Source organism: Anguilla rostrata, chromosome 2 (genome assembly GCF_018555375.3).
Source record: "Anguilla rostrata isolate EN2019 chromosome 2, ASM1855537v3, whole genome shotgun sequence".
NCBI classification, from domain to species: Eukaryota; Metazoa; Chordata; class Actinopteri; order Anguilliformes; family Anguillidae; genus Anguilla; species Anguilla rostrata.
Genome location: NC_057934.1, coordinates 22,519,686 through 22,534,130, shown reverse-complemented (window position 1 = coordinate 22,534,130; position 14,445 = coordinate 22,519,686). Strand labels below are relative to the sequence as shown.

At 43.3% G+C, this 14,445-nt stretch overlaps 1 protein-coding gene across 49 annotated transcripts in view; it reads left to right on the top strand.

Annotated features, from left to right (window-relative positions):
• Positions 1–14,445, top strand: part of ablim1b (actin binding LIM protein 1b) — a 142,508-nt gene that overhangs the window by 70,999 nt on the left and 57,064 nt on the right. For all 49 annotated transcript variants that reach the window (XR_010328251.1, XR_010328250.1, XR_010328249.1 and 46 more), the window contains exons 3-4: positions 7,647–7,830; positions 9,518–9,627. Coding sequence is in view for 44 of the 49 variants with exons in the window: in XM_064321309.1 (XP_064177379.1) it covers positions 7,647–7,830; positions 9,518–9,627 (294 nt within the window). In the remaining 5 variants the exon portion in view is untranslated. The remainder of the gene's footprint in view (positions 1–7,646; positions 7,831–9,517; positions 9,628–14,445) is intronic.

Here is a 14,445-nt window from a genome sequence, read left to right as displayed (position 1 = left end):
TGCGTGTGTAGCTTCATATGTGAAGGCAGGAGCATAGAGGTTTGTGCAATAGAGTGGTTTCATAACTCAGTTTGGAAATGTTGGTTCACCCGCTAATATAATTGGCACATTTGTCACTTGTATGACTTTCCTGAATGCTGGCGTGTGAGTGTATGGGAGCTATTCGTGTGAAAAGGATGGGGCATCTCAACTAAACTGGGCTGACATTTTCAGTGTCCCCTTCTGCACTTCTCCGCCAGCCTAAAGAGGGTTATGAAAATACTACAGAAGCCACAACACCTCCTAGTGACTGGAACCTGAGCACCAGCATCTCTGTGATCCTTCATCATTGATTCCACACTCCTATTGGTTGACTGATTTATTTGTTCAAAAATAATGAGGTACTGCTTTAGTGGACGGATAAGATTTGTGGTCTGGTATCGAATCTAGATTGTGCTTGTGCCAACTGTAACTGGCAGGAATGAGAGGGTTTCAGTCACCTAGGATGACAGTGTCCCATTGCTCACAAGCAACCTCTGCTAGAGAATCTGGGTCCCACAAGTCTCCTCATGTCTGTGTGAGAGTCCAACTTGCAGACTGCAGTGTGTTAAGAGAACATGTTTGTCTGCACTCTCCAAAATTAATATATATTGTACCATCCTAGGATTCAAACCTATAGTGGACTCTTGCATTTTGTAGGGGAGTTGCAGTTGTAGGAAACATGCCGCTACTTCTCATAGTGGGGCACCAACATGTAGAAGATATACATCAATATCCTCACAGATGGTGCCAGCATACAATAATCCGTCTCATAAATTAAGTATGCAAACTTTAAATTGGCAATTTAAATTAATAACTAAATTATCAAAATTACACAATAATAGTCTATCTTAACCAAATCGTAATATACATTTACATTACATTACATTACAGGCATTTGGCAGACGCTCTTATCCAGAGCGACGTACAACAAAGTGTATAGCCATAACCAGGAACAAGTATGACGAAAACCCTAGAGAGAAGTACCAGTCCAAGTGCAGGGAACAACCGCATAGTTCAACTTGGACCCTGAAGGTTAAACTGTTTAACACTAACACAAACGAGAACAGCAACAACGCAGTCTATGCAAAAATACAAGCAGTAGTTAAGACAGGTGCATTAACTAAGTCACCTACAAAACAGCTACCTAGTTACAACCCTAAGCTTACAGTCATTTACAGGGAGGTAGGGAGGGATGGGGAGAGGTGCAGCCTGTAGAGGTTTAGCATTTAGCTAATACTAAATTACAAAATTACAAAATTACTAAATTAATGAAAATAGATACAAGGTAACTGAATAGCTATCTATATGTGTTTGATAGAGATAAACATGCCGTGTTATGCCAGTTTAGTAATTAAAATAGATCACATGCAAGGTATGTTCTGTGCATGACATATATTAAAACTAACGCAGCGCGGTGGATGGCTTAGAGCCAACCGAACATACGGAATGTTTACATTAATCATTAATTTACATTTTATTGGGGGGGACAAATGCACGTGTTCTAAATATCGAGGGGGACGTATCCCCTGCGTCCCCCCTGATATCTATGCCTATGAGCTAACTAATTTCTGTTAACAAGCTGAATCATATGGGCAGCTAGCTAAAATAAAGGGATAGCTAGTTACAGTAAGTCAAATAACGAACAGCTTGCCATAATATGACGCCCTTCAAACTGTCCTGTTATGCAGAATTAACTGACTTGTTGGTGAATATTGTATCATGTCACAGCATATTGTAGCGTGCCAACCAGTGGCTCAGTTGTACAGCACTGTACTCTCCAAGAGGCTCTCGTTTTAAGCATGCACTGCATGTACCAAGGGGCCCAGGTGTTATGCTCGATGTATGCACTGAGGGGCCTGGGGGCCCTAGTGGTCAACTCACACTGTAAGCATCCAGGGGCCCGGGGGCCCTAGTGGTCAGCTCACGCTTTAAGCACCGAGGGGCCTCACATTGTAAGTGCTGTGGGGCCCAGGGGCCCTTACACAGTAAGCGCTGAGGGGCCCAGGTGCCCTCACATTGTAAGCACCCAGGGGCCCAGGGGCCCTAGTGGTCAGCTTACGTTTTAAACACCAAGGGGTCTGGGGGCCCTCACATTGTAAGAGCCGAGGGGTCTGGGGGGCAGTAGTGGTCAGCTCACGTTTTAAACACCAAAGGGTCTAGGGGCCCTCACATTGTAAGCACTGAGGGGTCTGGGGGGCCCTAGTGGTGAGCTCACATTTTAAACACCAAGGGGCCCCGGGACCCTTACATTGTAAGCGCTGAGTAGTCTGGGGGGCCCTAGTGGTTAGCTCATGTTATAAGCACCCAGGGGCATAGTGGTCAGCTTGTGCTGTGTGCACTGAGGGCCCTGGCATTCAACTTCCTTCAAAATTCTTGGGCCACACACCGCGCGCAGCCTGAGGCCTGGAGGCCCCCTGGCAGTCCCAGGCCCCGGGGCACTGGCCCCACTGGCCCGGTCCATAATCCAGCCATGCCTCTAGCTAACAGTTTGACGAACACTAGAGAGAGAGAGAGAGAGAGAGAGAGAGACCAGAGTGGAGAGCATCACAGTCACAGCGCGACATCGGAGGCCACGGCAGTTCGTCACGCTATGGGGGCGGGGTTTTTAGCTAAACTGGGTTAGGAATCATTAGGATGTGGGTGTTGAAAGTGACCAATCAAAGGTGCGGAGACATCAGCCACTGTCTATTCCGTCCCTGCCTCCAAAGTACCAAGTCAACTTGACGAGCGAGTGTTGAGCAGTTTCGAGCGCATAGGGAGGGTCGAGCGAGCGCTCCGGGTATTCACGCACGCAGAGCACAAATGCTCCCTCTCGAGGATGCTTTTTCCGCTCGCCGATACTGTTCTGTGATCTCGCGAGCTTGTTTTCCAATCGCTCGCGCCTGGTTTTTATGTGCGTGGGATTTGGCACTATATAAACGCCATAGTGGTAGCCTATGCGGTAGTTCTGCGTAACTGTAACTGTTTTATATATCCTCTCAAACACATTCATTATGTTTTTATGCGAACATTCACTTTCATGTCTTGACATCCGAGGCGACAGAATGCATTCACATTCCACAAATAACAGGGAATAACATTTATAGCCGATAACATGCACACGTCGTAAACAATTTGCTGTTGAATTGATTCATTTGACTCTCATTGTCATTTCCATATAATCGCAAAATGACAAGAATAAATAGAATGAAAACTCGGACTTGCATGAAAATTTTAATTAATATTGCAGTGGTACAGCCATCGTTTGCTTTCATCTTTTAGATTCCTTCAAAGTTACTGCTAGCGGAGCAGCTAAATACTTGAAGTGTGCCCTCCAGATGCGAACCATGTTTATAGTCTTCCTGGTCTTTTTATGGAATTGAAGAACCGCAGAGTAAAATTATGGCAGTTTGAAAAAGCAAAAGGGATGATTACTAAATTAACCTCTTATTTTACCCTGACAAAAAGTGCGGAAGGTGATTTTTTCCAGTTTGCTTTTACTGTATCCCCAACAGACGTTGCTTCATAATTTCAAACTGCTTTCCTAATGGCCATTTTGCGTCCTGCGACTTGGGTTACAACAGTGAATATGTACGAATTCCTAGATGTGCTTATAGCGACCACCCTTTCTCATATTAACCTCAAATACGCAAGACAGGACACTTAAAGGGGAATTGCACTTTATAACACTTCTGGGCTCATTTTCACACCTACCCGGAGTTTTGTGAGCATCCCAGACGGTTTTTAGGTTGCTTGATTCAATATTTAGATATTTGTAGATTTTTGATTCCCGTGTGAGCAAACCCCCCCCCCCCCCATCCAATAGAAGCCCATTCAACATCAAACTCATGAATTCATTGGAAGGACAATATCAGTCATGGGAAGCAGGGACGTGTGTTTACAATGAGCCTAACGTGGAGTTTGATGTTGAATGGGCTTCTATTGGATGGGGGGGGGGGGCGTTTGCTCACACGGGAATCAAAAATCAACAAATATCAAAATATTGAAGCAAGCATCCTAAAAACCATCTGGGATGCACACAAAACTCCGGTATGAAAATGAGCCCAGAAGTGTTATAAAGTGCAATTCCCCTTTAAACAGTATGCTAGCAAATTTATGTCAACCTCCATTCATATCCATCCATATCCATTTATATGGGGTGGTCCATACACGTCCCCTTAGCAACCAAAAGCTAGCATTGGACCACCTCTGACTTATTTGCTGGCACAGAAAAAAATCGCGAAAGTACTTAAAAAATAACCACTGGAGGATAACAAGGACATTTTTTCCTACATAACTAGGTACAGGTTGTTACCGATATTTTGCCTATTTCATATATAGTTACAAATCAGTTTACGTTTTCCTGTCTGTCGAACGAAGGTGGTCGATAATAGGTGCTCTCACTCTACCTGGCGGTCATTAAGTTTTAGTTGGTCTTGGTTGGTCACGATAATCCTGCCCCCAGCCCCTGACGTAAGCAGTTCTTGGTTCTAGACCAGCCAAGTGTTGGTGCCGCTTTGGAACCAGTTTTCCTGGCCGAGAGCCGGTTCTTTTGCTGTCGAAAAGCGAAGAACTGGCTCGCGATTAGGCACCAACTCTGAACCGGCCTTCGAAATGCCTTGGTGGAAAAGGAGCAATAGTCTCCCTCCAGACCCAGTAAACACCAGAGACACCAAACAAGAACAGACAAAATAAGAAATTAAAGCAGTTGGTAACCTTCTCAACAGTCACAATGTTGTGAACACATCGTGAAAATCAAAAAAACCTGTTGGCCCTGCCCACAGAGGAAGAGAGCCCCCCCTTCTCCACACAGCTCTTTGTGAACTTGCATTTCTAGCTACGACTCCTCGGCAAGCAGGATTACAGGATTAGAGACTGGAATACAGTAGCTAACGCTACACTAAAAATGGCAGCTTCAAGAGTCCAGGTGAAACAACAGAATCTTTTTTTGCTGTTGCAGAGCTTACCAATAACACAGAAAAACACTTTCCGTTTAGTCACCCAGTTCGGTAGCTAATGAAGTGACATTACGGTTCCATGAAAAAGCATTAAACATCAGAAACTTACTTTTACTTTGAAAAGTCTTGGAGAAGAATCAATGAAGATGTCTCTGGTCCACTTGCTCACTAAGTTCGCTAGCTAGTATTTATTTTATTTATTTTATTTAACCTTTATTTACCCAGGGTAGGTTCACTGAGCACGGATGCTCTTTTGCAGGAACGCCCTGCTTCACACTCATACACATTCACACCTGGGAGCTGCCCAGTACAACTACAATCCTCTATTGTTGGCCACTGAGCAACTCCACTGGACAAAGAGAACATTTTTTAGCCAATTAAATCAGGGGATGATTAGGTGGCAAGTTTTTTTTTTTTTTTGCGAGAGCCAGATCTGGGATTTTTAGCCAGGACACCGGGGAACCCCCTACTCTTTGCAAATAGTGTCATGGGATCTTTAATGACCACAGTGAGTCAGGACCTCGGTTTAACGTCTCATCCGAAAGACGGCATCTCCTACAGCACAGTGTCCCCATCAGTGCACTGGGGCATTGGGGTTTATTTGACCAGAGGGAAGATTGCCCCCTGCTGGCCCACCAACACCACTTCCAGCAGCAACTCAGTATTCCCTGGTGGTCTCCCATCCAAGTACTAACCAAGCCCATACCTGCTTAGCTTCAGCCAGAAGGGGACTGTCATGGTGATGGTGGTAGTGGGGATTGTGGTGGTAATGGTGGTAGTGGGGATTGTGGTGGTGATGGTGGTAGTGGGGACTGTGGTGGTGATGGTCGTAGTGGGGATTGTGGTGGTGATAGTGGATTGAAAGGATTGTTCAGGGGTTCTGAAAATAATATAGTTTCAGTTTTAGTGTTTGGTTTTAATTGGTCTAGACAGATTTTGTATGTGATTTAGGATACTTCAGATACTTAGAGAAGTTTCTGATGATCTGCTGATTTTACATTGGCAGCTGTAGGGGCATTCATGGGTATGTTGTCTAAAGCAAGGAAGCACACATCAACTAACCTCAAGCAGGATTTGTTAATACAAAAATTACATGTTTTTAAAATATGCACACTGAGAGGCCAGCTTTTCTTTTTCTTTAGTGGCAACAGGAATAATTACACCCAGGGCCATCACCGTAAACTCCCAACAAGCCAAATTCCTCTTTTGTCTCCAGAAAACTCAAGCCCAGAAAATTATTCACGTCTCCTCTCTACAGAAGAAACAGGCCAAGATCTTAACTTAGGCCAAGAATGAGATTTCTGCCATATTTCAGAAGAAAAAAGAACAACTGTTTTCTGAAGGCTGCTCAGACTGTGTGGTTCACTGTAGTTTCTCTCGTTAAGGAAAACAATGTGTGAATACTGAGGTTTTAGTCTGGAACAGATGAATTTGTGACATGTACTTTACCTATTCACTATCACTGAGGCTTTATACTCAGATTGATTCCAGCAGAACTTGAAGCCACTCTGTAGATGTGCTATTGCTGAAATGATTGTTTCTGTGTTCCCTTTATGGCCGGGGGAGGGAGGAAACACGGAGGGGTGTTAAAGAGACCCTCCACTCAAAAATTTTTTTTAAATGGTTAAATCTTCTGGGAGGCATGACTTTCACTATACAGATTTTTGTGCAGAACTTGTCACCAGCGCACTTTTTTCACATTTTTCCACTGTACATTCTTACACTGTTCCATTCTCCATACTTCCCTGTAATCATTGTTGGAAACGTGAATGTATGAGCAATTTGCGACATCATCAATATGTTGAACCTATCATGGTCCACTATGAAAAGATATGCATATTACATGAGAGTGATGTGATAAACTGAAACCTTAGCGCAGAGAAAGCTGACTGCTATGTGACATTGTTATGACAGTTGGTGTGTTGTACATGACTGATGCACAGTTTTAGGATGCAATCCTAAAGCCATTTTAGGATGGCTTTGTTCCACTCGTTACCAAAGGAGCCCATTCTAAAACAAGAATGGATGGAATTTTTATAAAAATCATGTAGATCATGTTTATAAAAATCATGTAGATGTACATGACAGCATAGAGGGAATCTGTGTTTGCAGCGCATATTTCACAGGTGACAGCTTCCAGAACCTCATGCAGAAGTCGATGGGTTTCATGAATTAATTTTGAATCCAGATGCCATGCCTTCTATATATCCTGCGACCACAGCAGCAAGTGTTGCCAATTTGCTTGTTCATAGATTATGGGATTCTCTGTGAGGGTAAAGGTGTAGAGATGCTACTAAGCCATTTTCAGTATTTTACTGGACTTTTTTTGGTGGGAAAACCATATTAAATAAATTATTTTTGATTTTGAACACCTAAAAATTTTGTCTTTTTTTGGAGCTTACACTCTGTGTTAGCCATTATTAGAACTGCATTATTTTTTACTGTGCTCATCAATGTACGAGATACAATTTAGTCATTTAGCTGACATTTTATTGGGCGAAGCGACTTACAAAGGTGCATTTTTTATGGTAAGCATACATCACAAGAGGTTATGAGAGCAGCACTGTTCCACCAAGGAATCACACTGGTGTTCCACCGGCACAGAAGGATTGAACTGTCTGTGTTGGGTCCCTTGACTTGCATCAACACAGATGAGCAAAGCTAACCGAAGCCTATCTGCTCCTACAGTGTGTGGCTGTGACCTGGCCCAGGGGGGGTTCTTCATGAAGAACGGAGACTACCTGTGCACCCTGGACTACCAGCGCATGCACGGGACCCGCTGTAATGGCTGTGGGGACTTTGTGGAAGGGGAGGTGGTCACTGCACTGGGGAAGACCTACCATCCCACCTGCTTTGTCTGTACACTCTGCAAGTAAGAACTTCTCAAGGCCTTTGCACTCTAATTTTGATGTTTTCACACGAATACATCGCTTTGTGAAAAGTGATGTGCTTCCTCTGTGAACTAAGGCTTAGAGACCAAGCAGTACTCTGATCTGTCACTTGGAATCGAGTTTGGTTTCTGCTATAATTGAATGCTTACAAAATGGCCTTAAACCTCAATTACAGTTTGAGGATTACTAACAATAAATGTAGGACACTCAGTTAAGGGTTCCATGACATTACATTCCATTTATTTGGCAGACGCTTTTATCCAAAGCGACGTACAAAAAGTGCATTTCATGGTCATAGACAACTACTAAACACAGGTTCAGTAAGATACAATACTTATTTTGTACAGCTATTTCTAGCCAAGAACACAGTTTAGTTCACACAGTGAACACTATTCAGACCTAACCCCTGCAAAGCCAACTAGGCAGAAGAATAAGCTACAGTATTAGGACAAATTACCAAAAAGTGCTGGGATGGGGCAACATGTAACAAGTGTCATGAAAAGGGGGGGGGGATTTATATACAGCGCGGTGGTGGTTAGTCTAGGTATAGTCTGAAGAGATGAGTCTTCAGGCCACGGCGGAAGATGGGTAGTGAGGGGGAGGTTTGGAGAGGGACGGGGAGTTCATTCCACCACTGGGGAGCTAGAGAGGAGAAGCTCTGTGATCCCTTTGGTCGGGTGGGAAGGGTTACAAGGCACCCTGCTGCCGCAGAGCGGAGTGGTCGAGCAGGGACATAGGATCGAATCATGTCCTGCAAGTAGATGGGGGCTGTCCTGTTGGCTGCAGTGTAGGCAAGGGTCAGGGCTTTGAATCGGATCCTGGCAGCAACCGGTAGCCAGTGGAGTGATCGCAGCAGAGGAGTGACGTGGAAGAAATTGGGAAGGTTGTAGATGAGTCGGGCAGCGGCATTCTGAATCATCTGTAGTGGCTGTAAGGCACAAGCTGGCAGGCTTGCAAGGAGAGAGTTACAGTAATCAAGGAGAGAGGTCACCGTAGCCTGGACGAGCAGCTGGGTGGAGTGCGTCGTCAGGTATGGTCGAATCCTTCTGATGTTGTACAGAAGGAATCTGCAGGACCATGATGTTGCCTTGATGTGCTCCTTGAGGTCCAGTTGGTCATCCAGGACCACCCCCAAGCTCTTGGCAGAGTGAGAGGCAGTCAATGTGGTGCCATCAACCGTGATTGAGAGCTCACGTAGTAAGAAGGTCTTGCATGGGAAGAAGAGCAGCTCAGTTTTGTTGAGGTTGAGCTTCAGATGGTGGCTGGCCATCCAGGTGGAGCTGTCAGCCAGGCAGGAAGATATCTTATCATCGACCTGTGTGGCCGAGGGGGGGAAAGAAAAGAAGAGTTGCGTGTCATCTGCATAAAAATCTGCATGACTTCATTCAAGCCTGGATTCAGTCATTTGTCCTTAACTTTGATTGTAATTGTATGTTCTTCTCAAATGGTTTGGTAAGATTATATGCATTTGTGAAGAAAAAACTTACCTAATTTCACTTCAATTTACTCATGAGTCAGATTTATGAACAAATTGAAGTGAATTGAATTTCTCTGGAACACGACTCGTTTTAGTTATTTGTAAAGCTTTGTGTAATTACATTCTATAGCAGTTCACCTCACTATTGGATTGATTTTTGGAGGTTGGTAATGGTTTTCTCTCTTTCTCAGACGGCCGTTTCCTGCGGGCGATCGAGTCACCTTTAATGGGAAAGACTGCCTGTGTCAGCGCTGCGTACAGCCTATGTCTCCATCTCCCAAAGACATCACCAGCTCTAGCAGTAAGCACCTACTGTTCCTTACAGAACAGCATTTCCCGTACATTATAATCACACCTGTGTATAACCCACCTCTATATACTCACACCTGAGCATTAATTGGGTGTGTTCCTGGCTCACCTGGGCATGTGTCTCACTTGGCCTAGTCATCTTCCACTGAAACAATCCATTATGCCTGAACCTAACAGGCCTGGGTTAAATACGTATTTTATTTTGGATTCAAATAATTTTCTACGCTTTACTGATCTTGTCTGGCGTATTGGAACCAATGAAATACTCTCTAAAAGTGCAAACCCCGCCTTCTGGTCATATTGTCAGGCTCAATTACACCAGGCAAGATCAACAGAGCACAGAAAAGTATTTGAATCCAAAACAATTACATATTTGACCCAGGTCTGAAACCTAACACAAATTCCAGGGCTAGCATTTTTTGATGTGTATTGGAATACAGCAGTGGTTTTCCACACACTTTGGCTGCTCCTAGTATGCTAACTTAATCCAATATGGTCTCCCAAAATTCCCCAGTCTCTGAATTTTCATACCAATGAATATCAGTAAGCTTCATTGTCTAATGCAGTTGGTGAGCAGGAAACAATTTTTTGACTTGTGTTTTGCTGTTTGTAGAGTTTCCAAGGATTGGAAAAGAGAGAAATAGGAGTAAGCCTAGGGTACAGAGTGAGGGAAATAGTGTTAGGTGAAGAGGTAGGTTTTTAAGCAGAATTTAAATGTAGAGATATTTTTTACAGTCATGGAGGTGTTGCGGATGTATATTCTAGAGTTTTGGGGTCGTGGCACTGAATGTCTGGTTTTGGAGACCACCAGATGTGAAGTGCCAGAGGACCATGAAGGTGCATGCAGGGGTGTAGGGGGGGAGTAGTTTGGTGAGGTACCGTAGAGAGGAGCCATACTACACCATTAAGTGCTTTGTAAGTGGTGAGAAGGATTTTGTAGTGTATGCATGAGGAAATGGGTCATCAATGGGGCTGATTTCTTATGGCGCTTCTCCATCGACCAGTACGGCACGGTACAGGATGGCAAGCATTTGTATCCTACCCGTGCTGTGTTGCCTGTTGTGCTTCTCCATTACACAGTCATGGGAGGAGTAAAGAGGAGTAAAGCCTCCTAAATGTGAAATAATTAACTCTTGTATGTATTTCTATACTCTGTACTCTCATATGTTTTCTTGTATGGGGATGGGACGATATGAAAACAATTTTCACCGTCCACCACGTTTTGGCAATGTTCCAACACTCTCGTCATCACTGTTGCATGGATCACAAAAACTATTACACTACTAACTAACGCTAACATTACAGTGTGAAATATCCACATTATATAATACCACTAACCTATTTAAAGACACTCAATTCAAAAATAAAGGATATAACCGAAATATTTGAGCAGTAATACTTACATAACAATGATGACATTTTATCTGTGTTCAGTAGGTAGAGACAGAGACAGTAAATCAATGACAGTTCTATCCACTTCTATTCTGCTCCAGAAAACGATGTCAGATAGGTCTATCAGCAAACACATGGCTTAGCTATGCCCAGAAGTCCTCAATAATAATAGTATTTTCCAAGAAATTATGAAAAATCGTTGACAACATTTCCTTAGGTGCAGCGTCTTTTACTGCTAATCACACAGTGAATGCCTAAGTGAATGCGATGATAAGAAAATATTTGGTTACACTGACCTATAAAATGCTATTCCAAAAGCAAAATTAGATATCATTAGAAAGCTTATACTCTCACCTACTGAATAAATTTATTGTCAGTTAAGCCAGACTGTAGTAAAAAGGGCGACAACGCCGTAAACAACACGTGTGGTGTTATGCACAGCTATTTTGGAAGGTACCCAGGCATCACAATTGCGCGTATATTTCACAAACGGATTGTCCAAGACAATATATGACCACTCAGTCTCAAAAGGGACATCTCTACGTGTAAGACCAATGGTAGGGTTGTATATTTATTCAATATTTAGTCCCAGATATTCACTGTAGAATTTGCAAGTTAACGTTACTCTCTCTTGCTGTTGTGGTATTTAAAAATGGCAATTGCTACCAGTGACCAAACATGAACATGGGATGACGTATTTGTGACGATTTCCATTGATCAATCAACGGTCTGCAGTATCGAATTGCAGCACAGATAGTACCTTTGGTACCTACCCCAGAGCAGTAGCTAAAATCTGCACGGGTACTTGCGGCCCGGCACGGGTCAGTTGACAGTGGAGAAAGCAAAACAAAGCGGGAGCACGGAATCCGGCACGACAAGGTAGTGGAAAAGCGCCATTAGTGTGCTGGACATATTGCATTTTTATTTTTGGAGTGTTGAAGGAATTCTGCAGAAAAGGGCATTGCAGTAATCAAGGCAGGAGGTTATGAATGTGTGGACACAGGTTTAATGTCTTTCAGGGTGAGGGACGGGAAGAGATTCAATTCAATTCAATTCAATTCATTTTTATTTGTACAGTGCTTTTTAGAGAGAACTGTCACAAAGACGCTTTACAGAAACAGAGAAAAAGAGCAAACAGAGCAAACACCAGACCTGAATCCCCAAATAGCAAATACATAAGGTAAAAACTCCCAGTGGGCAGAAAACCCTCAAACAGTGGTGAGAAAAAACTCCCCAATGGGAAGAAATCTCGAGAGGAACCCAGTTATAGAGGGGGAGCCCATCCTCCATTGGCCAGCCTGGTGTAAAGTAGCAGTAGAATGGAATGTGGCAGAAATGCTATGGTGATGGGAAAATTCTTAGTGAGAGGGTTAATGTGGGGTTTGATGCGGAGTGAGGGATGACACCAAGGCTTCAGATAGTTGTTGAGGGTTTGACTAGGAGGCCATCTGTGTCAAGGAACAGGTTAGTGAGGTAATGGTATTAGGTCCAGTTAGAATGGTTTCAGATTTGTTGCAATTCAATTTCAGGAAATTGGCAGCCATCCAGAGCTTTATGTCATGAATGCAGGCTATGAGTGAGGGGGATGGTAGAGCTGTGATGTTCTTTGTGCTGACATAAATCATTGGCATCATCAAATCATCATGTATATCATTGGCATAACAGTGAAATTTGAGGCCATGGCAGTGCATGATTTGACCTAGGGGAAGCAGGTAGTTAATGAATAGAAGAGGGCCAAGAACTGCTCCTTGGGGAACAGCTTGTGTGGTGGGATATGCGGAGGATTTGTGATTTCCTATGGTAATGAAGTGCTGTCTGTCTGTAAGGTAAGATGTTAGACTAATGGTGAAGCATAGACGGGAGAAGAACGTAATGGCTTATGGTGTCAAGTGCAGCACTGAGGTCAAGGAGGAGGCGGGTGTTCAATGAACCAGTGTCAGTAGAGAGGAGGAGATCATTTAAAACTCTGATGGGAAGAAACCAGACTAATATGGCTAAAAATGCTTATTGGCATATGGGTCTGAAACTGAGATGCAACAACTCTGTCCTGGACTTTGTCCTGGAAAGCTTGGTATAAGACACAGTCCTCTTCCTTCTTGCTTCAGGAATATTATCTGATAAATAGATGTCCTGCTGATCCATAGTGGCAGATGTCTCTTGACTATTTTGTTGGCTGTGTGTGTCTTATACCCTCAGGTCATCCCTGTGTTAATTTTCTGCAGGTGTGGCATGGCAGAGTGCTCCTCTGCTTGCCAGGAAACTGCAGCACCTTCTCTGATTTTAACACACGGCGAACAGTGTGCACTGAGAAACAGCGATTGACTGCGAAAATGCAGCGATGTGATAAATTCTCATAAGCTTGCCGTTCAGGGTTCCTGTGTAAAATGGATGCATTTGCCCTAAAGTGCTGATAAGGCTGCTAAAGGGCTTGAAGATTTGCAGGTTCTGCAGTTTTTGCTAAACAACAATGAAAAGATCTTCACAGAAGACAAGGGGTGTACCAAACTGAGTCTGGCAGGGTGGAAGCCCTTCAAGGGAAAATGGTTTCTTAGCTTTTGGGAATGTAAGAATTCCCTGAGCAATGCCTGTTCTGCAGAACTGTGACACAACAAAGTCATTTGGGGAAAGATGAGGTTTTACTGTGAGGTGCTGTGATAGGGAACCTTAAAGGGGAATTGCACTTTATAACACTTCTGGGCTCATTTTCACACCTACCCGGAGTTTTGTGTGCCTCCCAGGCGATTTTTAGGTTGCTTGATTCAATATTTAGATATTTGTAGATTTTTGATTCCCATGTGAGCAAAACCCCCCCCCCCCCCATCCAATAGAAGGCCATTCAACATCAAACTCCATGTTGTAAACATACGTCTCTGCTTCTCATGACTGATATTGTCCTTCTAATGAATTTGTCGCCTTTCATTTTTCGATTAGTTATTTCATTATGTTAATATTTTACACTGTTTTGTTGCTTTCCTTCACAAATGCAGGAAGTAGATCCAGGCAGTTTAGTGTCAAACTCGAGGATGCATATTATTGTGTGACTTCTGATGTGGGCGTACCTGCAGACAATAATAACTTTGTTTTTGATCATGGGATTGTTGTTCCCTATCGATTTAAGCCGGAATACACAGAAGAGCCGGCTAATTTGCAGGCTGATTTGGGGTGCAAAATTTCACCCGGTGCACACTTGCAGACATCGTGAAAATTCCCCTTTAAATGTTTATTACTGTATAAAAATGGGTTGTTTCAATTCGGGATGCTGATTGGCTAAGACCACGTTCTGCCGTGATTTTAAATCCGATACAGTAAAAGTTAATCAACCTGCCTATTTGTAAACAGTATCACTACACGTACAAACCATTACCTACAAATAATAATACTAAACAAATATTATTGTGTCATCAATTAATTGTTTCTA